The sequence below is a fragment of the Salvelinus alpinus genome, chromosome 9, assembly GCF_045679555.1.
Source record: "Salvelinus alpinus chromosome 9, SLU_Salpinus.1, whole genome shotgun sequence".
Lineage (NCBI taxonomy): Eukaryota > Metazoa > Chordata > Actinopteri > Salmoniformes > Salmonidae > Salvelinus > Salvelinus alpinus.
In genome coordinates, this window is record NC_092094.1 from 14,970,309 (window position 1) to 14,997,235 (window position 26,927).

The 26,927-nt window shown below is 40.6% G+C and overlaps 1 protein-coding gene across 1 annotated transcript in view; it reads right to left on the reverse strand.

Annotated features, from left to right (window-relative positions):
* The window catches only part of LOC139584367 (ankyrin repeat, SAM and basic leucine zipper domain-containing protein 1-like), a 39,788-nt gene extending 13,221 nt beyond the window's left edge, over positions 1–26,567 (reverse strand). The window contains exons 1-5 of the mRNA XM_071416101.1: positions 26,167–26,567; positions 25,914–26,043; positions 25,299–25,401; positions 20,684–20,806; positions 18,931–19,042 (exon numbers count right to left, since the gene is read on the reverse strand). Of these exons, the coding sequence (XP_071272202.1) occupies positions 18,931–19,042; positions 20,684–20,806; positions 25,299–25,401; positions 25,914–26,043; positions 26,167–26,258 (560 nt within the window). The 5' untranslated portion in view covers positions 26,259–26,567. The remainder of the gene's footprint in view (positions 1–18,930; positions 19,043–20,683; positions 20,807–25,298; positions 25,402–25,913; positions 26,044–26,166) is intronic.
* Positions 26,568–26,927: the final 360 nt, after the last annotated feature.

Here is a 26,927-nt window from a genome sequence, read left to right on the forward strand (position 1 = left end):
TGCGGTTGGAGGCTTATTGTAGAGAAATTAACATTCAATTCTCTGGTAAAAGCTCTGCTGGACATTCCTGCAGTCCACATGCCAATTGCACACTTCCTCAAAACTTGAGACATCCGTGGCATTGTGTTTGTGACAAAACTGCACATTTTATAGCAGCCTTTTGTTGTACCCAGCACAAGGTGCATCTGTGTAATTATGCTGTTTAATCAGCATCTTGATATGCCACACCTGTCAGGTGGATGGGTTATCTTGGCAAAAGAGAAATGCTCACTAACAGGGATGTAAACAAATTTTATTTCTGAGAAATAATATTTTTGTGCGTATGGACAATTTCTGGGATCTTTTATTTCAGCTCATGAAACATGAGACCAACACTACATGTTGCGTTTATATTTTTGTTCAATGCAAATGAGATATTTCTGTATTTCATTTTCAAAACATTTTCAAAAAACATGTTTTCACTATGTCATTATGGGGTATTGTGTGAATAAAATAAAATAAATCAATTTTGAATTCAGACTAACAAAATGTGGAATAAGTCAAGGGGTATGAAGACTTAAGTAAATGTTATATAATACATTTTACCAAGAGAAATATGATTATTGATGTTCTGAATCGTTCAGTGGACATTCCTGCAGTCAGCAATGGTCTTTAACATATCATTAATATTATATCGCAAAAGTCAGCTTAAGTAACCTAATACATCTGATAAAAGCACCGAGCTCTGTTGACATAGCGGTGCAGGTTACTTGAAGATAATACCTTTTGTGGTCATCTTCAGAGTTGTTTCCACGGGTCGCAAAAAAGCAAAATTAGCATGACACGAGCTGAATTAAATTTAAAAGGCTTATCGCTGCATTGACAATTCACAGAGATACTCGTGTTTTCGTGAGAAACCTACAAAAAACATGAAAATACTACGTCATGTCTCAAAATCGTAGGGCTGTCCCGGACCCCAAAAAATGTGGTCAACCGAAAGTCGTCTGTTCTTTCGACCAATCGATTGGTCATCATGTTTGTGTATTTTTTACAAATATAGACAAAACCTATGTGTTTTAATAAAATCAACTATATATGCATTGAGCTTGTCGGATGCTGTAAGCTCACTGTTTGATTAAATAAGACACAAATGACTCAAGAGAGAGCCAGAGATCAAGATATCCACTCCTACTGGCTTTCGTAGATTCTGCCGTTCCTCTCCTGAAGTTGCCGGTAATAAGCTACATGAGTCGTCGGCAAACTTTCCCATGTGTAATGCCAATTTATCTTACCATTTCAACCGATCTGCGTGCCAGTTATGGTTTTCATATGCACATTTCCATGGAACAGTTTAATTTAATTTATAATAACATCTTCTCAAAATCATTGTCATGTGGTTAATCAAAATTCTATCCAAATCTAAATGAAAATGATAAACCTAAGTCACTTCTATTGCCATTGCCAACTACAGTATGTAAAAATAGCCTATAAAGCCAACAAATAAAAACATTGCAGCTTGCAGGTAGAAAATATCCGGATAAAAATAAATATCCTATAAATTACATTGGCTACGCGTTGCCTGTCTGCAATGAACTTCAAACATTGTATCAGCTATTAACTTGGGTCCGGTCTGAAGCGCCGTGCAACATTGTATAAAATATTCTGGGCCTTCAATTTTCCGATGTTAGTGAGCTCGGGACAGATACAGCTCTAGGCTATTTTCACAAGGGATAAGAAGTAATCAGGTTGGCCTATTTTATGACGTTTCCACTGAATCAGAGGATAACATTTTTCCCTTTCATGCCGAGTGGTTATCGAAAAGGAGAGAGCTGGGGGGAAAAAACAAATACATTGAAGAATGATTGTCATTCTCAATGGATGTAAAAAACAGACTGTTTGCTTGCGGCTTGAGGTGTAGAAAATCAGATCTCCAAAATGGGCACATTTATATGCCTACATTTACGCGCAGGCCATGTAGCCTATAAGCCGACTTCTATGCGTAGGGGGTTGTTCTGGGGAGAGAATCACTGAGTAGAATCACTGAGGACAGGGGAGCATGAACATCTACCTCCCAGCATGATTCGTTCCTCTTTGAATAAGAATAAACCTATTTTCCTCCCCCTGTTTTGCTTTGGGGTCTGTGTTATTGAAGAGTAACATCAAGTGCTAACATTTGGTGCCGTGACCCAGATGAATTGGTCTCAACAACAACAAGAAAAACTTAACTGTGTGTTTATCCAGAAGAAAGAGAGAAGGCTGAGCGCAACCCACTTTGGGGAGTCAACTCTTAATCTCCTGATTGACGGTATAAGTGCTGGGTGAGTCTAGACCAATATCATTTTAAAAGAAGCAAATCAGGTTAAAATTAGTGCATGCAATGAGTGATACATATCTGTGATGTATAAGGGTTCAAGACCTTTGTTCTATTAGAGTTTAGTCATTTGTTCTCCATTATGGGGTTCAAGTCCTCTATTAAAAGGTTAGAGTCCTTTCTTTTTGTGAAACCTTCTTGTTGCATAGAAGTGAGTTGCTAGTTGAGTAGCAATTTTTACACGTGTGGTTAATGTAAGCCTTTTTGAAGTGAACAAGTTTTTATGGGTAGCCAGTCCCTACAGAGGCAATGTGTTCTAGAAGAGGTTTGAGTCCTCAAAAGGGGATATCTTTTGGGGTTAAATAAATATATAAACAGAAATATATACTATACAACTTTTGAAGTTAATATAATGTCATTGTTAAGTGAGAAAACCACTCTGGAAAAAGGGCAGGACAGCTCCTCCGGAAGCGAGCATGAAAAATATATATTTTATTTTTTAAGGGATGGATCAGCTTAATATTGCAGAACGATTGTTGCTTCCATCAATGTAATTGTCTGCATCATTTCCAATCCCCCATATATATGTTTTTGTAAATATATATACACAAATGCATACATATACACATACCTATAGACATACATACTTTAAAAAAAAGAATATACCTTTATTATTCCCCGCAAACCCTACCACCCTTCCCCCAATTGGAGTGAACTAATAAACAATAACACTTAGGCTTCTACCTTCAGTATATACATATTATACACATTTTACAGACAATCTCTTTTCCAATAGTTATATTTTGTTTGTTTTTAGTCCTTCCTCTATTTCTGATATCCATCCAGTTTCATTTATATTTGTAACTGCGCTTTTTCAAAACAGACCCCGTATGTTTTACATTGGTTATCTTGTTATTAGTCCCACCCTTCAGCTCCATTCAACCCCTCCCATCTATCTCTCAACACCATTTTGGATTTCTATTTGCTATATATTTTTCAACTGTGCTGTGATGCTTGACAAAAGTACTGAACCTTTCTATTCTCATAGCTTCTACTGATTATTTTTAATTTACAAACATTTTTGCTAAAATAATTATTATATTATTGATTGATTGACTATGGCTTTTCAAATCACCCAGTATTGCTATCTGCAGCGCTAGTTCTAGGCAAATGTTGCAATTCTTCAGCCATTCCTGGACCTGTGACCAAAAACGAGCTACATATGGACAATACCAAAATAAATGATCTAATGACTATGCCTCCTCACAGCAAAATCTGCAGAGCTGGGAAGACTGTATCCCCCATATATATAACATTCTATTGGTTGCAAGAATTTTGTATAGTAATTTAAATTGAAAAATTAGAAGTTTTGAATCCGGCGTTGTTTTGCCTATCAATTCATAAACTCCGTGCCATGGAATGGGTACATCGAAAATCTCTTCCCAACTATTTTGCAATTTATATGGCACAGCTGTCAGTTTTTTGGTCCTTAAATGAAATTGGTATATGTTTTTATTTATCACACTTTTCTTTAACCATTTATGTTCTTTAATACATGGCCGACATACAAGTTCCTTACTTTTTTCCCCTTCTACTTGCCTCTTCCATTTTTGTGGTAATGCTGCAATTAATTGGTTGTAATTTTGGGTAGAGCAGACATTTCCATATGTCTGTGTTAGCTGCATGTGTGACATAACTCCACCAGTCCTATTTATGATATCATTCACAAAAATTATACTTTTTTTATTTTTTTTTATTTTTTTTTAAAATACGTTTTTTTATTATCAATTAGTATACTTGAGTTTAACCAGAATATTTGTTGTATTATTTGTTCTGTCTTTTCAGGTGGATTAAACTGAAATTGCAACCAACATTCTAAGGCTTGTTTTTAAAAAATAACGATATTTTGGAGATTATTTCCTTTTCAAACAACCGAAAGTGAGCAGGTGTAATCTGAAAAGGGAAAAAGGCCATTGTTGAACATAGGATGAGACATTCCTACCAATTTACTAGAGAACCAGTTTGGATTTAAGTATAACTTTTGTATGACTGGTGCCTTTAGTGAGAGGTCTAATGCTTTAATATTTAATCATTTCTGCCCTCCGAACACATATTCGTTATATAAATTGGCCCTTTTAATTTAATTGTGGTTTTAAAAGAAAACATGAATCATCAGCGTACAATGACACCTTAGTTTTTAAGCAACGGATTTCTAATCCCTTAATATTATTGTTTGATCTAATTTTAACAGCTAACATTTCGATATCAATAATAAATAGATCTGCCGATAGTGGACAACCTTGTTTTACTCCTCTAGATAGTATAACTTCTTTGGGGTAGGGGGCAGTATTTTCACATCCAGATGAAAAGCGTGCCCAGAGTAAACTGCCTGCTACTCAGGCCCAGATCCTAGGATATGCATATTATTGGGTAGATTTGGATAGAAAACACTCTGAAGTTTCTAAAACTGTTTGAATGATGTCTGTGAGTATAACAGAACTCATATGGCAGGTGAAAACCTGAGAAACAATCCGACCAGGAAGTGTGAAATCTGAGGTTTGTAACTCTTTGCTTATCCAAGATACAGTGGAAATTGGGTCATGTTGCACTTCCTAAGGCTTCCACTAGATGTCAACAGTCTTTAGAACCTTGTTTGATGCTTCTACTGTGAAGTGGGGGCGAATGAGAGGAGATTGAGTAAGGTCTCTCCCAGAGTGCCACGAGCTGACCATGCACGTTCATGTGAGAGTTAGCTGCGTTCCATCGCATTTCTGAAGAGAAAAGGAACTCTCCGGTTGGAACATTATTGAAGATTTATGTTAAAAACATCCTAAAGATTGATTCTATACATGGTTTGACATGTTTCTATGGACTGTAACGGGACTTTTCGTCCGTACTTTCCACTGGACTTGCACGCGCGTCGTGAGTTTAGATTGTGTACTGAACGCGCAAACAACGAGGAGGAATTTGGACATAAATGATGGACATTATCGAACAAAACAAACGTTTATTGTGGAACTGGGATTCCTGGGAGTGCATTCTGATGAAGATCATCAAAGGTAAGTGAATATTTATAATGCTATTTCTGACTTATGTTGACTCCAACATGGCGGATATCTCTTTGGGTTGATTTGTCGTCTGAGCGCGGTACTCAGATTATTGCATGGTTTGCTTTTTCCGTAAAGTTTTGTTGTTTTCTGTTGTTTTGAATTTGGCGCCCTGCAGTTTCACTGGCTGTTGACGAGGTGAAACGCTACCGTCCCACATACCCTAGAGAGGTTAAAACTTTCTGAGATGTAGCCATTATTTATTATTTTACACCTAAGGTTACTATACATAACTTAACCCATTTTATAAGAGATTCCCCAAAATTGAAATATTCTAGGCATTTATATATAAACCAGTCGTACTTTATCAAAAGCCTTTTCAAAATCAGCTATGAAAACCAGGCCTGGTGTCCCTGATATTTCTTAGTATTCTACTGTTTCCAGTACTTGTCTTATATTATCTCCAATGTATCATCCATATTTTAAAAAACTGTCTGATTAGGATGAATAATATCTGATAATACTTTTTTAATTCTATGCCCCAAGCATTTTGCTAGGATTTTTGCATCACAACACATCACATAGGTCTCCAATTGTTTTTAATGGACTGGATCTTTATATATACCACTTGGGTCCTGTTTCAGTAATAATGATATCAGACCTTCTTGTTACGTGTCTGATAATCTACCATTTATATAGGAGTGGTTAAATCATGCTAATAAATGGTCACCTGAGTATATAAAAAGTATATAAAAAATGGTATACCTCCACTGGTATGCCATCCAGCCCTGGAGTTGTCCCAGCCATAAAGGCTTTAATTGAATCAAGAAGTTCCTCCTCTGTAATTTGGACTTCACATGAGTCTTTCTGTACAGATGTTAATTTTACATTATTATTAGGGGGAAAATCCATACAATTAGTTTCAGTTAGTGGAGATGGAGGAGGCTGAAATGAAAACATATTCTAAAAGTACTTTACTTCCTCTTTCAAAATATAATTCAGTGAATCATGCGTGACTCCATTTGTAACAAGTTTCAACACATTTTTTTCGTAGCATTTCTATATTGAAGATTGAAAAATAATTTGGTGCCTTTTTTCCCATATTCCATCCAGTTCACTTTATTTTTTATAATATATTACACTGGATCTTTCTTGAATAAGTTCCTCCATTTCTTTTAGTTTTTCCTCTAACTTATTCTGTGCCTCTATGGTACAGTTTTTATTGCTATCTAACTGTACTGTTAGTCCTACAATTTCCTTTATTAATATGGACTCTTTTGATCTGAATTTATTTTGTTTTATAGATGAATACTGAATTGCATGGCCTCTAAAAGGCAAATTTAAAAGTGTCTCACACAATAAGGGGATCTGCTGTACCTATGTTATGTCTGAAAAAGTCCATTATAAATTATTTTGTCCCAGTTCTAAACAATTTATCATCTAGTAGGCTTTGATTAAATTTCCAATATAAATTCTGTAAGAGTAATATATATGCCAATTATGTGATGATCCGACCGCATTCTGTCCCCATCAACACTTTAACTTTTGGTGCCAGAGAGAATGGCATAAGAAAGTAGTCAAGACGACTAGCTTGATTAAGCCTTCGCCATGTATATCTCACTAGGTCAGGGTATTTTAGTCTCCATATATCCACTAATTCCAATATATCCATGACCTTCATGATTTACTTAAGTGCCTGAAGGTGATAGTTTGTAGTGTGATTTCCTTTCCCGTCCATAGAGGTATTTAAAACCATATTAAAATCTCCCACCATAATAATAATAAGAGTCTAGTGTTGCTTGTAGAGTTGATAAATTGTCAAAGAAGCTTGGATCATCATTATTTGGACCGTATAGGTTAATAAGCCATATCTGTTTATTGTCCAATAACATATTTAAAATAATCCATCTACCTTGATGATCTGTTTGGACAATTTGCACATTTGGATCAAAATTACTGTTAATTAAAACCATCACACCTTTTGAATTTCTTTGCCCATGGGAAAAATATATTTCGCCCCCGCAGTCCTTTTTCCACAAAACGTCATCTAAAATTGTTGAATGGATTTCCTGTAAACAATAGATGGAATATTCCTTCTCTTTTAGCCAGGTAAATACTGATCGTCTTTTCTTATTATCTGCTAAGCCATTACAGTTGTAACTGGCTATACTTATTTCACCACTTACCATAATGAGATAACTTTCAATTCTATTTATCAAAATATATGTTTGTAAACGTACCATTAAAAAGTAACATGATGATTGAGTGAATATATAGCTGTATCATGATATTTGCATTGCTACTAAGTAAACCTCCAATTGGTCCCCACTATTCCACCCGCTAAAAGCCCTCCTCATCCCGGGTTGGGTTGTCATCCCAATGCCCGGCAGACCCCCCCCCCCCCGTATCCCATAGCCCTGAAACGACTGGGATCCATCCTTCAAAAAAAGAGCACAGTGCCATTTACAGAACAGAAGTAGATTAACCGCCAAATGGATTTCCATCGCCCTCACCTCGATTTGTATTATATAGCGATCCATTTTTAAAAAATGGATTAAAATCCTGTTTCTTCATTTCCATAATTAGTTAATGTTTGTAGTAATGTAGGCAATTTATGCTAAGGATTTTACCTCTCACCAGTCTAGACATTACCAAAAGTACATTATTGCAAGCAATTATTATATTAGCAAACAATTATTGTGAATCATCCTATATCTTATATCTATATCCTATATCTATCTAATATCTTTTACTCCTTAGCAACAGTTGTGGGATACGCACATACACACTCAACCATTTCCTCCCACACAACCATAGGCTCACATTCTCAACAGTTGCACCATCCCAGAGCCCAACTCAAGAAAGGTCTTAATTTACAAATGAATATACAGTTGCAGCTGTATGAGAAGGCCTGCAAGACCGTGCAGAAAAAAATGGGCAGAAATGGAGAGATTTTATTAACCATTGCCACATCCTAGATGGAGGTCAAATGTACACCTTTTCGCTGAAAACACCCACAACATGGTCCCCCGTATTGACCATATTCCCAAGCATCTCCATGCAGTCAGACTTTTGATTTTGTGCCACAATAATATACCCTCTCTGAATATCTGAGTGTGACCCCCTCCCCATGTGTTACTGCAGCTAGTGTTGCCAGCACTGCCACTGCCTGGGTGGGGGAACCGCACCGGAATCCCCACCGGCTAGGTACAAGGTCGTCAAGGTTCTCATTAGCAGCTTTGAGAATTTCCATGTATAGTATGCTCTCCCTTTAGGGGGCTTTGGCTTTGCAGGTCCAACCCTGCCAAGCAGGCTCAGAATCTTGAGGGGGCAGTGCTGCTTTAGGTCTCTGACCGCATTTTGACTGCATACATACATACCGCAGGCCCATAATTTATTTTAAAACACTGTTCCACCATGATAGGACAATAAATAAATAAGACATATAATTCATTATAAAAAGTATATCCATCTGAACAACATTGAAAGCTCCCTCACACCCCGCTCACAGCAATACATTGGTTCTGAGATATGAAACCATTTCCTTTCTCACTCAACGCCATACTTCCCCCCCAAAAAAGCCCACACCACACCATCCACACATACTGTGGCTTCTGTTCACTGAGTTTTTATCTTCACCGTGTTGAATTAGTGCTTTTGTGTTCCACTTAGTTATATTTGAAGATGTATAGAAAAGCTATATTTTTTATTGTATTATTACAATCCATAACCGGGATAGAATTGTGTTTCATTATTTTCCTCATCTATAAGAACTTTATACTTTTTAAAATAGCCATGGAGTAGTCTTTGTGTCTCTGAACAACTGGTTATCAATATATAGTTTATCGACGACGAGAGCTACTCGTTTCCCTTTTAATCTATTTTCCTTGAAAATTGGATACAGAACTTTACGCCGTTCTGCAATTTCCTTCGGGAACTGGTCATTCATGCCAATTTTGGTCCCAGCAAGTCTTTTACCCAGGCTTTAAATCATTATTTTATCTTTAAATTAAGCAAATTTGGCAACGATTGGGTGTTCATACCTCTGCCCTCTTTGTCCGAATAGGCGTACACGTTCGAGTTGGATTTTGTCGATAGCTTCGCGTGGAATCTGAAGTGCTGTAAGGAAGAACTCTCTAACTACAGATTCAGGAACTTCTCCTTTCTCTTGGATACCTGTAAGTACAAGATTCTCTCTCATGGATCTAGTCTGTATGTCAAGTAAGGCTTCTCTCAGAACGGTGTTCATTCACTTCGGTTTCAATCCTATTGACTGTCACTTTTAGCTTGTTTGTTTCCTTCTCCAATGTCGCAGCTTTCATCACTCATCTCGAGGCTTGCCTTCAACTCTTTTATATCCTTACTGACTAATTCAAGTCTGACAGCAGTGATGAACAATGTCTTAGGCCAACCCGAACATAGGCTGTAAAAGGTAGTAAAGACAAACCTCCGGTGACAGTAATCACACATAAATCAGCATCTCCAAAACAGTTGGATGAATGGTCAAAAACTTTGAAGCATCCACAAGACATGGGTATCAGAGTTGTGCAGGTTCCAAGTGAAACCAACAACATTATTTGTTCAGCAGATGAGAAACCTGGTGTATGTCATTATTGCGGGATATCTGGTTACTGGCAACGAGAATGTCGGAAAATAAAATGTGTTCTTATGAGGAATGGCCAGGAGAAGCAGGGTCTAAGGGACAATGGAATCAAGACAGCCCCAACAACACAAAGCTGATAACACAAAGCTGATGTAGAAATTTAAGAAGCTCTCTCCGGCTCAGCAGCAGAGTTTGCTGGATGCTGTGGAGGGAAACTTATAGACCCCCTCTTACGTTCCATCTCAGCTGGTGTACATATGAAATCGGATGGAATATGTGAACATGATGGTTAACAACTTTGCAGTAGATACGGATGCTGAAGTCACTGTATTTCCCATATCTATGCAAAACATATACATTTGAATTCGGAAGTTTACATACACCTTGTCACGTTCCTGACCTGTTTTCCTTTGTCTTGTATTTATTTTAGTTGGTCAGGGCGTGAGTTGGGTGGGTTGGTCTATGGTTGATTTTCTATGTTGGGATTTGGTGTTCGGCCTGGTATGATTCTCAATCAGAGACAGCTGTCAATCGTTGTCCCTGATTGAGAATCATACTTAGGCAGCCTGGGTTTCACTTGTGTTTGTTTGGTGGGTGTTTGTTCCTGTGACTGTGTTTGGGCCACACAGGACTGTTTCGGGTTTGTCACGTTTGTTGGTTTTGTATTTTGAAGTGTTTTGTTGATTTTTTCATTAAATAATGAACACTAACAACTCTGCATCTTGGTCCGATCCATGCTCCTCCTCGTCTGAGGAGGAGAACGACTACGACAGCCGTTACACACCTTAGCCAAATACATTTAAACTCAGTTTTTCCCAATTCCTGACATTCAATCCAAGTAAAAATTCCCTGTCTTAGGTCAGTTAGGATCACCACTTTATTTTAAGAATGTGAAATGTCAGAATAATAGTAGAGAAAATGATTTATTCCAGATTTTATTTCTTTCATCACATTCCCAGTGGGTCAGAAGTTTACATATACTCAATATACTTAGTATTTGGTAACATTGCCTTTAAATTGTTTAACTTGGGTCAAACGTTTTGGGTAGCTTCCCACAATAATTTGGGTGAATTTTGTCCTATTCCTCCTGACAGAGCTGGTATAACTGAGTCAGGTTTGTAGGCCTCCTTGCTCGCACATGCTTTTTCAGTTCTGCCCACAAATGTTCTATAGGATTGAGGTCAGGGCTTTGATGGCCACTCCAATACCTTGACTTTGTTGTCCTTAAGCCATTTTGCCACAACTTTGGAAGTATGCTTGGGGTCATTGTCCATTTGGAAGACCCATTTGCGACCAAGCTTTAACTTCCTGACTGATGTCTTGAGATGTTGCTTCAATATATCCACATAATTATCCTGCCTCATGATGCCATCTATTTTGTGAAGTACACCAGTCCCTGCTGCAGCAAAGCACCCCCACAACATGATGCTGCCACCCCCGTGCCTCACGGTTGGGATGGTATTCTTCGGCTTGCAAGCCTCCCCCTTTTTCCTCCAAACATGACGATGGTCATTATGGCCAAACAGTTCTATTTTTCTTTCATCAGACCAGAGGACATTTCTCCAAAAAGTACGATCTTTGTCCCCATGTGCAGTTGCAAACCGTAGTCTGGCTTTTTAATGGCGGTTTTGGAGCAGTGGCTTCTTCCTTGCTGAGTGGCCTTTCAGGTTATGTCGATATAGGACTCGTTTTACTGTGGATATAGATACTTTTGTACCAGTTTCCTCCAGCATCTTTACAAGGTCCTTTGCTGTTGTTCTGGGATTGATTTGCACTTTTCACACCAAAACACGTTCATCTCTAGGAGACTGAACGCGTCTCCTTCCCGAGCGGTATGACGGCTGCGTGGTCCCATGGTGTTTATACTTGCGTACTATTGTTTGTACAGATGAACGTGGTACCTTCAGGCACTTGGAAATTGCTCCCAAGGATGAACCAGAATTGTGGAGGTCTACAATTGTTTTTTTTGGGGCTGATTTCTTTAGATTTTCCCATGATGTCAAGCAAAGAGGCACTGAGTTTGAAGGTAGGCCTAGAAATACATCCACAGGTACACCTCCAATTGACTCAAATTATGTCAATTAGCCTATCAGAAGCTTCTAAAGCCATGACATAATTTTCTGGTATTTTCCAAGCTGTTTAAACGCACAGTCAACTTAGTGTATGTAAACTTCTGACCCCTGGTATTGTGATACAGTGAATTTTAAGTGAAATAATTTGTCTGTAAACAATTGTTGGAAAAATTACTTGTCACGCACAAAGTAGATGTCCTAACCAACCTGCCAAAACTATAGTTTGTTAAACAAGAAATTGGTGGTGGTTGAAAAACGAGTTTTAATGAGTCCAACCTAAATGTATGTAAACTTCCGACTTCAACTGTATGTCCTCAGTACACGGGCAAGAAGATGAGAGCGACAGGAGTGGGTGGGAGACAGTTATCAAACAAACCATTAGCAATTTCTATTGGTCCAATGAAGATTGATGCAGGGGTGTGGATAGGCTCATTTGAACAACCTATTTTAGGCCTTGATGTTATTTTGCAACTTGACTCTACATTGAACAATTCAAGAAGGGATGGCATGGCCGGAAGCATTACCTAAGGTATTATGTGTATACGAGCAACACATAACAAAACCACAGGGTTGAGTCCGTTTGAGCTCGTCACAGGTCGACCCATGTCACTACCAGGCACGTTAGATTTGAGAAAAGCAGACGTTCACTTTATGAGTGACACAATGCTTAACTATTGCATACAACTAATGCAGTAGGGGAAGCAGACAGACAAGTAAAAGAGGTGTGGGGAATAAGTCCCGAGGGGGGACATAACGTAGTACCAGGACAGTGGGTGACGGTAAATAAAAAATAAAAAGATGTAACAGACACATTAGGGCCAAAATAGGAAGGTCCTTATCAATTTTTTGTCATGAGGTCAGCAGTAAAAGTCCAGGGAAAATTACGATGGATACATGTTACTCATTGCAAGGTTTTCCATTTTGATGACAAAGCGGAGCCTGGAGAATAAAATAACTGATTGATTAGCAATTGGGGCCCAATCTCGGGTGAAGAAGCATAGTAAGATGATCAGAACCGGATAAGCTTCTATGTTGTATTTGTTGTACACCGCAGTCGTCATATTAGGGATATCTAGGTGAAATGTCCAACTTTTTCATGAAAATCGGGACATGCTTACTTACGGAAATCTATGTGAAATACCAATTTCTCTTGAAACCAGGATATGCTACTTTCACTTTTTTGTTTCCTTCGTTACAGGCTATGAGAATCATCCGTCTGAAGCTTAAGCAATATCCCTGGACCCCAGGACTGTACCTGAAACGATACAAGATCACAGATGAAGTGTTCATTAGAGAAGTATCAACTAGTGGAACGGAAGAAAAATTAGAATGGAAGAATTCCTCACTATCGGCAGAATGTCAGAACATAATTTCTAACAGTTATCTATGTGGGACTGATGCCAGTGTGGAAGAGATGATCACTTAAAAGACTTGGTGAATGAATACCTTGCCAATAGGACGATTGAATATTATTGTCTTGACAATAATTTTGTGTGCGAGTTTCCTCCTAATACAGGATGTGGTAGGAATCGTAAGGGACATCATCATTACACCTGTTAATACTTATTTTCTATAACTTTGTTAGAAATATATTTCTTATTGTAACAGCAAGTAAAATATTCCCTTTGTGTTTTATAGAAATGCAAGGTGTTTAATGTGTTTCATGTTTTCTATTGTTTTCGAAATATACATTGCAAGTATATTTCTTTTTAAAATGGTCTAGGGAGTGTAAGAATATGTCGAAGATAAATACACAACGCAGAGGATGAGAGGACTAGAATTAACGATCAATGGAAATAGTTGTTTATCAGTTCAACATCTGTTTAGAATCTGTTAGGAATGTCAGTCCTGAACTCAAAGCTACGTGTGCTATGTTTTCATTTGTCATTGGCCCAGTTGTACTGCAAGGACTTCTAATTGGTCAGCCACAGGCTAGGGTGGTGGGTTATAAATGACATCCTGTTATTATTTTTTCTGGGGAGAGAATCACTGAGGACAGGGGAGCATGAATATCTACCGTCTACCTCCCTGCATGATTCGTCCTCATTGAATAAGAATAAACCCATTTTCCTCCCCCTGATCTGCTTTGCGGTCTGTGTTATTGAAGAGTAATATCAAGCTTTGGGGTCTGTGTTATTGAGGAGTAACATCAAGCTTTGGGGTCTGTGTTATTGAGGAGTAACATCAAGCTTTGGGGTCTGTGTTATTGAAGAGTAATATCAAGCTTTGGGGTCTGTGTTATTGAAGAGTAATATCAAGCTTTGGGGTCTGTGTTATTGAGGAGTAACATCAAGCTTTGGGGTCTGTGTTATTGAGGAGTAACATCAAGCTTTGGGGTCTGTGTTATTGAGGAGTAACATCATCTGCTAACAGTTAAGGGCTTGTAATTAAGCATATCACTATAAGGTCTACACCTGTTGTATTCGGAGCGTGTGACAAATAACATTTGATTTTAAATAGCTGTGCAGCGACGCTCCCCATCCAACCTGATAGAGCTTGAGGTTCTGCAGAGAAGAATGGGAGAAACTCCCCAAATACAGGTGTGCCAAGCTTGTAGCGTCATACCCAAGAAGACTCGAAGCTGCTAAAGGTCCTTCAACAAAGTACTGAGTAAAGGGTCTGAATACTTAAGTAAATGTCAGTTTTTTTGTTTTTTTTATTATAAATTTGCAAAAATGTCTAATAACCGGTTTTCGCTTTGTAATTATGGGGTATTGAGATTGAGGAAACAAATTAATTTATCAATTTTAGAATAAGGCTGTAATGTAACAAAATGTGGAAAGATTCATGTATCCGAATGCACTGTATCTGGCCTCCATTGATTTAGTCACCCTAATTCTGGCCATCCTATAAGAGTAAAAATTCCAATAAAGAGACATGAGGTTTGGACCAATGGCTTTCTTATAGAATTATCTACACAATTAACACTATTTTACCCATTGGCCAAAATATACTTTTGATTGGACATCCAAGAATAAAATGGAATAGAATAGATAGTTTGTCCATTTTTTAAAGAAACACAAAATGTTCTTCTCCCAATCTCAATTTGTCTTCTGCCTATCTAGGTAAGAAAGAATGAATGATTGGTAGAACAGCTTTAAAACACTTGAAACCACTGGAGGGAGACAGACACCAAGCCCTCAACTCTTGAGTGACCAGCTACAGCAGACCTGCCCAGGTTACATTCTCTATGGAAACATGCTGTAAGGGAGAACATTTTCCACAATGCAGCGCTTGGCTTTGACACCTCTAGGGTAACATAAAACATAGACTACTTACTGTAAGTTACAATAAGTTAAACAATTACTGTATGTACTGTATTACTTAGTGGTTCACCACACTGTTTGGCCCAAATAAGCTGTCTTCTACGTCAGTCCCAAACTCTGTCCTGGGGCCCCCTGGGTGCACGTTTTGGTTTCTACCGTAGCACTACACAGCTGATTCAAATAGTCAAAGCTTGAATTGGTTATTTGAATTAGCTGTGTGGTGTTAGGGCAAAAAACCAAAACATGCACCCAGGGGGGGCAGGACAGAGTTTGAGAAACCGTGCTCTAGGTCAGTTCTTAAACTTTTTCAGTCGGCCCCCCTTCCCAAAACACAATATTTTGGGGGCAAGAGTGAGGCAGCCCATGCCATTGGTTACCCATCCTATTGTGTTGAGCAAAAAAACGGCAATTGTCAACCACTGACACAATTCAACTTTAAAATCACCCGACACTGACAGAACAGAGGGTGAGAAACTGCATCAATCCAGAGGTGTGGGAATGGCCTGTGGCCATTCATCACAATATGTGACGTTTCCCAGGGACACAGAGGGAGCATGTGTGTGTGAGAGAGAGAGTTTGTAAATCTGTGTGTATTGGTGACATCTAGACCTAGGTGAGTCGGGGCGTAGTAATCTATCATCCTAACACATTCCAGGTATTCCATTTTTCAATCCTCTGAGCACAGGAGACAGGCCAAACCTGTTTTTCCCAAGGTATTGGTCTCAGTGGCAAACCGGTGACAAGGTCATTGGCTCACAGTGGGGTACAGCCAGAGAGTGAAGGGTGGTGTGTGTTTGTACTGTATGCGTTTTTCATCACCAGTTCCAAATGAGCAGAGAATCGATACGTAGACGGTTTTGAGCAAACACAACTCCGACGTCACAACTCTGAGAACAATGGCCTCGAGAGATAAAACAACCATACTAGATAAAACGATCAAACTCCCCTTCCTATGAAACCATTGTGACAGGTTATAATCAGTACATATCCTGTTCATAACCTCTGGAGAGGATGACCACACCACACACAGGCTGCCTACTCTCATCCTGCATCCCAAACAGTCCTTATCTCCTCAAAGGTTTCAGCTGAAACTGATTTCCAGCTCTTATCCAACTGACAGGTCTATAGGCTGGAGGAAAAGGCTCGACTTTTCACCTGTTATTCAAAAGCCAGAGGACAGACACAGTAGAGGACAGACACAGTAGAGGACAGACACAGTAGAGGACGCAGAGGACAGACACAGTAGAGGACGCACACAGTAGAGGACGCAGAGGACAGACACAGTAGAGGACGCAGAGGACAGACACAGTAGAGGACAGACACAGTAGAGGACGCAGAGGACAGACACAGTAGAGGACAAACCAGAGATGTGATCATAACACCTGCTCTTTCCATTTATAAACTGACCAGGTGAAACCTATGATCCTCTATTGATGTCACGCACACAGACACACACACAGAGATGAAGGGGAGGAGACAGGTTACAGAAGGATTTTTAAGGCTTGAGACATTGTGTATTTGTGCCATTGAGGGTGAATGGCAAAGACAAAAGATTTAAGTGCCTTTGAATGGGGTATGGTAGTTGGTGCCAGGCGCACTGGTTTGTGTCAAGTACTAACGCTGCTGGATTTTTCACACTCAACAGTTTCCTGTGTATCAGTAATGGTCCACCACCCAAATGACATCCAGCCAACTTGACACAACTGTGGGAAGCATTGGAGTCAACATGGGCCAGCATCCCTGTGGAACACTTGACACCTTGTAGAGTCCATGCCCCCATGAATTGAGGCTGTTCTGAGGGCAAACGGGGTATAACTCAATATTAAGAAGGTGTTTCTAATGTGTGGTATACTCATGTGTATGTAATATTGTGTATGCAAAAGGACCTCACTTTGCTGCACCATCCAATGATCCAGGTTATTGTAGGCCAGGTTTCCCAAACTGATTTTATATGGCCCTCCTAAGTTCTGAGCAAAATATATACATATATTTTAAAAATATATAAGAAAATCAGCTCCAAATTATTAGTATTTTGGACATCTGTTCCAAAGTATTCCCACGCATAATATATAAATGTAAGCAAGATTTGAAAAGGTTATGTTTTAGTCAAATATTATATCTGTTTGGGCTTCTTGCAGTCAATTTGCAGTCTACAAATTATCTGAAATTATGTTCCGGACCCCTGACCATCCACTCAAGAAAGAAAATGATGTAGTTGATGATCCCTGTTGTAGGCTGAGAGACTGGACCCCACATCTTGCTCCTGAACAAACACACCATCTTTAAAGGTTCATTTGTTTATGATGCTGAGGGAAAGAAATGCATCTGGTGTGAATTGCTGGTCAAATACTCAGAGGTTAAGGCCATACCTCTCTACCCACAAGAACCCCTGATCCTCTTTCTTCTCCTCCTGTTGCTCTAACTCCGTTCTTCCCCCCTTTCTTCTCGTCCACATCCCTTCTGTCTCTCGTTACCGTTCTTCAAATATTTTGTCTGGAGAGGAAACAATCAATTTCCTACCGCCTGCTCTCGCTCGCTTTCTGGACAGTGTGTGTGTGTGTAGGAGGGATGGGGTAGTGTGTGGCACGGGCAACGGCATGAGACAAGGGTGGCTGAGAGTTTGAGGGGTGGGCGAAGGGCAATGGAGGTGGAGGGGAGAAGGCTAAGTTTGGGGCTTTCTCCTTGGCTTGCCATGAGAAATGTCCAGCGATAATGACAACGGGTAAGTGGTTCCAGAATCCTCCCTCGCTCGCTCCCTCCCTCCCTCCCTCCCTCCGTGTCTGGGCAGCATCAGGCAGTACAGTGAGTTTAGGTGGTGTGGAGGAGGGCTTCTTTTACTCTTGTTTAGTCCTTCTCCCCGCATGCTCTGTGTTTATTGTCTGTCTGAAGGGGATCTGGGTATGTGTGCATGCAAATGCCATAACAGGGCATTCCACACAAAAGATAAACGCAGACCAACACACACTGTACTGAGACAAACACACACTGTACTCCAAGTGGTATAGTGGTGAACAGGGACACTGGACAGCACAGGAGAATGTCACAAGGTGGTCAAAGCCAGGGTCAAGACATGGTGCCAGGCAACAGGAAACACTGCTTCAGTCCTGGTACATTCCATCACAGTAAATCATGTCTAAATGAATAAAACAGTGGATGAATGGGAACTCTAACCCTTAATGAATGTAATAACATGTTGCTGTTCACGTCTATTATGCGATGCCAACATAACAGTGTGGACCTGTGGCTAAAAGGAAATACATACTGTAGTAGTGTTTCACAAGCTTGGCCATCGGAGGCTATATTATATTGTTTAATTTTTTATTTAACCTTTTTAACTAGGCAAGTCAGTTAAGAACAAATTCTTATTTATAATGACGTCCTACCCCGGCCAAACCCAGACGACGCCGGGCCAATTGTGCACTGCCCTATGGGACTCTCAATCACGGCCGGATGTGATACAGCCTGGATTCGAACCATGGACTGTAGTGACGCCTCTTGCACTGAGATGCAGTGCCTTAGACCGCTGCGCCACTCCGGAGCCCATATCAGTCCCTGTGCTGCAGAGTATAAAATGTACCATGTCTTATGATGAAATTCCACTATAAAATCCACACAGAGATACTCAAAACATGACAGACAAAGACAGGCACACCTGGTGAATGTGTTGGGATCAGCGTTTCTGGACAAGAGTAGCTCCACACACTGGACGATCTTGTCCTCACTGGCAGAAGCTGTGCATGCAGCCATCAGTACAGTGTACTGGTCTATGTGACACACATACACACAAAGAGCATTAGTACTGGGGCAGAATATTCAGTCCATGCATAATCTCATGACTATCATTTAACTAGACACATTTCAATGACAACAAAACCAATGTCAATGGATAAAACATCACATTAGACATTCAATCAATAGTCATTACAATAATAAGAAATCAGACATCACACCAGACAGTGCAGGAGGAGACAGCATAATAAATAGAATTTCGAAATTGGCCCTGTGAACGTTGATGTGATCGATATCCTTTTATCTTAATTCGGGAACTATGGTGTTCTTTATGGGGTTGACTTCAGTGGCATTGTCTTCCTGTTTCGGCATGGACTGACTGTGTGCGTGTGTGGAGTGTACGTGTCTGTGAGTATGTTTTATGTGGGAGCAATCATTGAGGGCAGTTGCAACCAGACTGACGGTTTGCGTCTGCAGTGGACCGGGGAAAATAAATAAAAGTCTGGGGTTGGCCTAGTGCTATGACGACAGCACCACGCTCTGTGTACCAGCTTTATCAATCACTCCTGCATTCCTCCCCCTCTCTTTCTCTCTCTCTTGGAGAAACACAAAATAGGAAGTGACCGCCGCTCTCCCGTTTGATTGTTTCCTTTCAAAGCCTCTGGCAACAGATGCCGCCACGGTGTGTGTAAACACAGACACACACACACAGACACACACACACACGTATTGTACACAACCATCCCTGTCGTATGTACTGACTGGAATAACATACACCCTGTCGAAACACCTGTAACAACGTGGTAGCACTGTCCTCAGTCTATCCATGACTTAAACGCTCGTCTCCCTTTCCAAGATCACCAATACAACAGATGCATTCAATTTCTCCACGAGAGATAGAGAGAAAGATGAGAGGAATGAAACAGTCGGAGCTGTAAACTGAAAACACACCGGCGGATTAGCAGCATGTTTTTTGACGGTTCCTCTTTAACGTCATAGATAATAAGTAATGGCAGATGAACTATGTGGCGAGGCTTCTAATTCGCTCTCCAGTCTTTGGCCGGGACACGTGTGGAAATTGAAAGAAGGTGTGAGAAGTGGGGGGGGTCACTCTGTATCACCGTGTGCGCGTTGGTGTGCATGTGTGTGCTTCGAGTGCAGTGTGTATGTGTGTGCACTTCATCAAGGACAGCTAAAGTGGCACGTCGGAGGATGGGAAGATTCAGTCTGACCAAGCAAGGCTTGTGTCGTTCGATATCACAGAATTCCTTCCTTTCCTTGTCCATTGTGGCTGTTCTGTTTCAGGATCCCGCTATCGGTCCTAGTTTTGACAGGCTGATGTAGTCAGTGGGAGCATTCTCTTTATTGCTCTCAGTTCTCTGTCTCTACAGAGGTAGGTAGAGCAGATAGTCTCTTCTACAGGCAGAGACTTGCATAAGCTGGAAGATGTAAAAGAGTCTAGCAGCAATGAGTCAAATTCTAGATCACACACCTGTCTATGAAACACTGAAAAACCATGAAGTGCCAAAAATAACTCCCTGGCGGAATGATTCAACATTTAGGCCTATTAACTTTTGTTAGAATAAGGCTGTGCAACACATCACACCTGTAGTACACCAGGAGTGCTGGTGAGGGCATGGTATTGAATACAGCTTACATAATGTGACAGGTCTTACCTCTGCTGAAGTTAGCGCTGGCCCCTCTGTCCAGCAGCAGCTTGGCCATGTCATAGTGAGCCATGTGCACAGCACACATCAGCGGTGTCCACTCAAACCCCAGCCTTGTCTCCACATCCAGGCCTAACAAGGCAGGGATTAGAAAGGTTAAACCAATCCATACAGAGTTACAGCACTTAGCTATTTTACTAGGCACAAAGACCACAGATCAGTAAAATGTATATAGTATGTATAAGCTGGACGTAGAAGCCTAAGTGTTGTTGTCCATTAGTTTACTCTAATTAGGGAAGGGGTGGTAGGGTTAGGGGAAAATAAAGGAAAATTTTGTTTTGTTTTTTAAATACATACATACATACATACATACATACGGGGGATTGGAAATGACAGAATTACATTGATGGAAGCTACAATCTATCTGAAATATTAAAGCTGATCTACCCCCTAAAACTATGAATAAATAAATAAATTTAAAAAAATATATATATATATATACACACATATACATACATACATAATCGTTCAAAAGTTGGGTCACTTAGAAATGTCCTTATTTTTGAAAGAAAAGCACATTTTTGTCCATTTAAAATAACACCAAATTGATAAGAAATACAGTGTAGACATTGTTAATGTTGTAAATGACTATTGTAGCTGGAAACGACTGATTTATGGAATATCTTCCTAGGCGCACAAAGGCCCATTATCAGCAACCACCACTCCTGTGTTCCAGTGGCACGTTGTTAGCTACTCCAAGTTTATAATTTTAAAAAGGCTAATTGATCATTAGAAAACACTTTTGCAATTATTTTTACATTTTACATTTTAGTCATTTAGCAGACGCTCTTATCCAGAGCGACTTACAGTAGAGTGCATACATTTTATTACATTTTTACATACTGAGACAAGGATATCCCTACCGGCCAAGAGCAGACGCTCTTATCCAGAGCGACTTATAGTAGAGTGCATACATTTTATTACATTTTTTACATACTGAGACAAGGATATCCCTACCGGCCAAACCCTCCCTACAGGCCAAACCCTCCCTAACCACGCTATGCCAATTGTGCGTCGCCCCACGGATCTCCCGGTTGCGGCCGGCTGCGACAGAGCCTGGGCGCGAACCCAGCCCAGCCTGGGCGCGAACCCAGAGACTCTGGTGGCGCAGCTAGCACTGTGATGCAGTGCCCTAGACCACTGCGCCACCCGGGAGACTATTATGTTAGCACAAATGAAAACTGTTGTTGTTCTGATTAAAGAAGCAATAAAACTGGGCCTTCTTTAGACTTTTATTTTACCTTAATTTAAACCGGTAGGCCAGTTGAGAACAAGTTCTCATTTACAACTGCGACCTGGCCAAGATAAAGCAAAGCAGTGTGACAAAAACAACAGAGTTACACATGGGATAAACAAACGTACAGTCAATAACACAATAGAAAAATCTATATACAGTGTGTGCAAATGTAGTAAGATGAGGGAGTTAAGGCAATAAATAGGCCATAGTGGTAAAATAATTACAATTTAGGATCAACACTGGAGTGATACATGTGCAGATGATAATGTGCAAGTAGAGATACCGGGTGCAAAACAGCAAAAAATATATATTTAACAATACAGGGATTAGGTAGTCGGATGTGCAATTTACAGATGGGCTGTGTACAGGTACAGTGATCGGTAAGCTGCTCTGACAGCTGATGCTTAAAGTTAGAGAAGGAGATATAAGACTCCAGCTTCAGTGATTTTTGCAGTTTGTTCCAGTCATTGGCAGCAGAGAACTGGAAGGAAAGGCAGCCAAAGTAGGTGTTGGCTTTGGGGATGACCAGTGAAATATACCTGCTGGAGCGCGTGCTACGGGTGGGTGTTGCTATGGTGACCAGTGAGCTGAGATAAGGCGGAACTTTACCTAGCAAAGACTTATAGATGACCTGGAGCCAGTGTGTTTGGCGGCGAATATGTGGGAAGGACCAGCCAACGAGAGCATACAGGTCGCAGTGGTGGGTAGTATATGAGGCTTTGGTAACAAAACGGATGGCACTGTGATAGCAAATTGGATGCAGTCTGAGTAGTGTTGGAGGCTATTTTGTAAATGACATCGCTGAAGTCAAGGATCAGTAGGATAGTCAGTTTTACGAGGGTATGTTTGGCAGCATGAGTGAAGGAGGCTTTGTTGTGAAATAGGAAGCCAATTCTAGATTTAATTTTGGATTGGAGATGCATAATGTGAGTTTGGAAGGAGAGTTTACAGTCTAACCAGACATCTAGGTATTTGTAGTTGTCCACATATTCTAGTGATGCTACGCGGGCGGGCAGTAATCGGCATGCATTTAGTTTTACTAGCATTTAAGAGCAGTTGAGGCCACGGAAGGAGAGTTGTATGGCATTGAAGCTCGTTTGGAGGTTTGTTAACAAAGTGTCCAAAGAATGGCAGATGTATACAGAATGGTGTCTGCGTAGAGATGGATCAAAGAATCACCAACAGCAAGAGCAACATCATTGATATATACAGAGAAAAGAGTCGGCCCGAGTATTGAACCCTGTGGCACCCCCGTAGAGACTGCCATAGGTCCGGACAACAGGCCCTCCGATTTGACACACTGAACTCTATCTGAGAAGTAGTTGGTGAACCAGGCGAGGCAGTCATTTGAGTAACCAAGGCTATTGAGTCTGCCGATAAGAATGCGGTGATTGACAGAGTCGAAAGCCTTGGCCAGGTCGATGAAGACGGCTGCACAGCACTGTCTTTTATCGATGGCGGTTATGATATCTCTTAGCACCGTGAGCGTGGCTGAGGTGCACCCATGACCAGCTTGGAAACCAGATTGCATAGTGGAAAAGGTATGGTGGGATTCGGAATGGTCGGTGATCTGTCTGTTAACTTGGCTTTCGAAGACTTTAGATAGACCTATATCCATCCTGCCCTGCCTAACAGTTTGGGTTTAGAGTGTCTTGCCCATTGAAGAGGGGGATGACCGCGGCAGCTTTCCAATCTTTAGGGATCTCAGACGATACGAAAGAGGTTGAACAGGCCAGTAATAGGGAATGCAACAATTTTGGTGGATAATTTTAGAAAGAGAGGGTTGTCTAGCCCAGCTGATTTGTAGCGATCCAGATTTTGCAGCTCTTTCAGAACATCAGCTGTCTTGATTTGGGCGAAGGAGAAGCGGGGGGTGCAGAGCTGTTGGCCGGGGTAGGGGTAGCCAGGTGGAAAGCATGGCAAGCCCTAGAAAAAAGCTTATTGAAATTCTCGATTGTCGTGGATTTATCGGTGGTGACAATGTTTCCGAGCCTCAGTGCAGTGGGCAGCAGGGAGGAAGTGCTCTTATTGGAATTAGTGCTACAGGATGCAAATTTCGCTTTGAAAAAGCTAGCCTTATCTTTCCTAACTGACTGCGTATATTGGTTCCTGACTTCCCTGAAAAGTTGCATATCGTGGGAGCTACTCGATGCTAATGCAGTACGCCACAGGATGTTTTTGTGCTGGTCAAGGGCAGTGAAGTCTGGAGTGAACCAAGGGCTATATCTGTTCTTAGTTCTACATTTTTTGAATGGGGCATGCTTATTTAAGATGGCGAGGAAAGCACTTTTAAAGAACAACCAGGCATCCTCTACGGACGGGATGAGGTCAATATCCTTCCAGGATACCCGGGCCAGGTCAATTAGAAAATGGCCAGAAACAAAGAACTTTCTTCTGAAACTCATCAGTCTATTCTTGTTCTGAGAAATGAAGCCTATTCCATGCGAGAAATTGCCAAGAAACTCAAGACCTCATAAAACGCTGTGTACTACTCCCTTCACAGAACAGCGCAAACTGTCTCTAACCAGAATAGAAAGAGTGGGTGACCCCGGTGCACAACTGAGCAAGAGGACAGTACATTAGAGAGTGTCAAGTTTGAGAAACAGACGCCTCACAGGTCCTCAACTGGCAGCTTCATTAAATAGTACCCGCAAAACACCAGTCTCAACGTCAACAGCGAAGAGGCGACTCCAGGATGCTGGCCTTCTAGGCAGTTGCAAAGAAAAAGCCATATCTCAGACTGGCCAATAAAAATAAAAGATGGGAAAAAGAACACAGACACTGGACAGAGAAACTCTGCCTCAAATGCCAGCATCCCAGCCAGCATCATTGGAACACAGGAGTGATGGTTGCTGATAATGGGCCTTTGTACGCCTATGTAGATATTCCATTAAAACTCTGCCGTTTCCAGCTACACTAGTCATTTACAACATTAACAATGTCTACACCATTTCTGATCAATTTGATGTTATTTTAAAATGTTCCAAACATTTGATTTTCTTTCAAAAACAAGGAAATGTCTAAGTGACCCCAAACTTTTGAATGGTAGTATACACACACACTTTTGTTTAGGGGGTAGAGCAGCTTTAATATTACTGATAGATTGTAGCTTCCATCAATGTAATTGATATAAAAAATAACTCAGATCAGTACCAAAGGTTGCAAACACTGTCATTTACAGAACATTGCCTGAACAAGAGGGCTAAAACCAAAGATTATAATATTCAGTAAAAGGCTGACTATAACTGGTGCTTCAATTTCAAAATTACAACAGATCATAATGGCAATTTCCTAATGTAGAATTGACTGTTCATTATCAAAACCTGCCATTGTCCAACAGCTGCTGGACCAGCTGGACATCTTTGGTGTTGATGGCTCTTTTCAAAGTGGAGACCTTGTCCTCTGCTTCTGGGACCCCTGCATCTGTGCTCTGTTAGTTTCAAGTTTTAATGTCACATGCACAAGTACAGTGAAATGCCTTTCTGTTAGAAATGAATTACACAATGCTGGTACATTAAATGATGGTTACTTCACTGTGTGTTGCATTTCAAAAGTGATTGTTGTCTGGTTGGTAGCTAGGTCATGAAGCTAGCCTGGCCAAACTACTAGACAAGACAGACCGTTTGGGATAGTTGTCGCCACCTGCTGGATTGGATTTACCATCTTCCTCTCGCACTGTCACATGCACGCAATAGCTAGCTAGCTAGAAAAAAGTATCGTAACTAAACAATAAAGATACTAAAGATAAATGGTTGTCTTAGATCATAATCAAATGAGATAACCTGACAAGTTACTGCGCATTCAACAGAGCTGGCAAATACCTAGCCAATTCATCTTAAACATTTACTATGGCTATCTAGCTGGCATTAGCATTTTAGCTGGCTCGAGCGCAAGATGACAGTTATGAAATTATTGGAGAAACAAATAGGAAATATGTGTCACCTCAATTAAGGGGACCTTTATCGACTTTGAAAATCCAATGTCCCACTCGTCGTTGCTCCCATCGCTTTCGTCTCCTGCAGGGAAGGCATATTCCACCTTGTTGGACATGATGGCCTCGAGTATGGATCTTCTGTAAAAAGGGGAACACTCTTTTCACGGCACTTCGATACCGAAGTTACTTTTTCGTAACAGGTTAGGAGACTGAGATTAGGGTTAGGAAAATAGTTAATGTTTGCTTAAATGATATCCTAACCTGGTACGAAAATCACTTCGTATCGGAGTGACGTGAAGAGTATGTTCTGTATAAAGCTGCAAGACGCACGTGACCATGGGAGGGCGCTCCATGAGGTCACCCGGGTGACAATGTCAGATTCAGGTCAAGTTTGCGCATCCAGGTCTACATCGTTCATATGCAATATACATCAGTGGTCTAGACCATAATCCAAAAGTATTTTAAGAACAGGAATTGGGGGTGTTGTAAAAACGTTTCAGAGTTCTACCCAGTGGAAAACTGACGGACCAAAGGGGTAACCTTTTTGACTTTGAAGCTGCCATTCCAGTTTAGTTGTAAGAATGTGCATGTTCTGTTTGTTGCAGCTATGCCAGCCTGCATGATTGTCAACCCAATCACTTCAAAAAGTAGGATACCTGCGCAGTTCGAGAAAAAATAGAGGAAGCCATATACAAGTCAGTGCCAGTACCACATTTTCAATGTGCAAGGATACTGAAGCCTGATCTCGCGAGCTTACATTCTCAGGAGTTTACGTTCTATTTCGAAAAGATAGCTATTCTCTGAAGAAAGTGTGGACACTAGGCTGAGGAGTAAATTTCACACATCCCCATGTGCTACATAGGCAGGGATTACGAGAAAGTGACTGGTAGCAGGGTAATTTTAGTAAACAGTATTGCAGTAGCATAAGTGGTGGGTGTGTGCATGGTGGTGTGTGTGTGTATGTAAGAAGTCGCTTAGGGCCCCAGGCTCCCAAAATGTTTTTATTTTTAGGAACTTGTTAT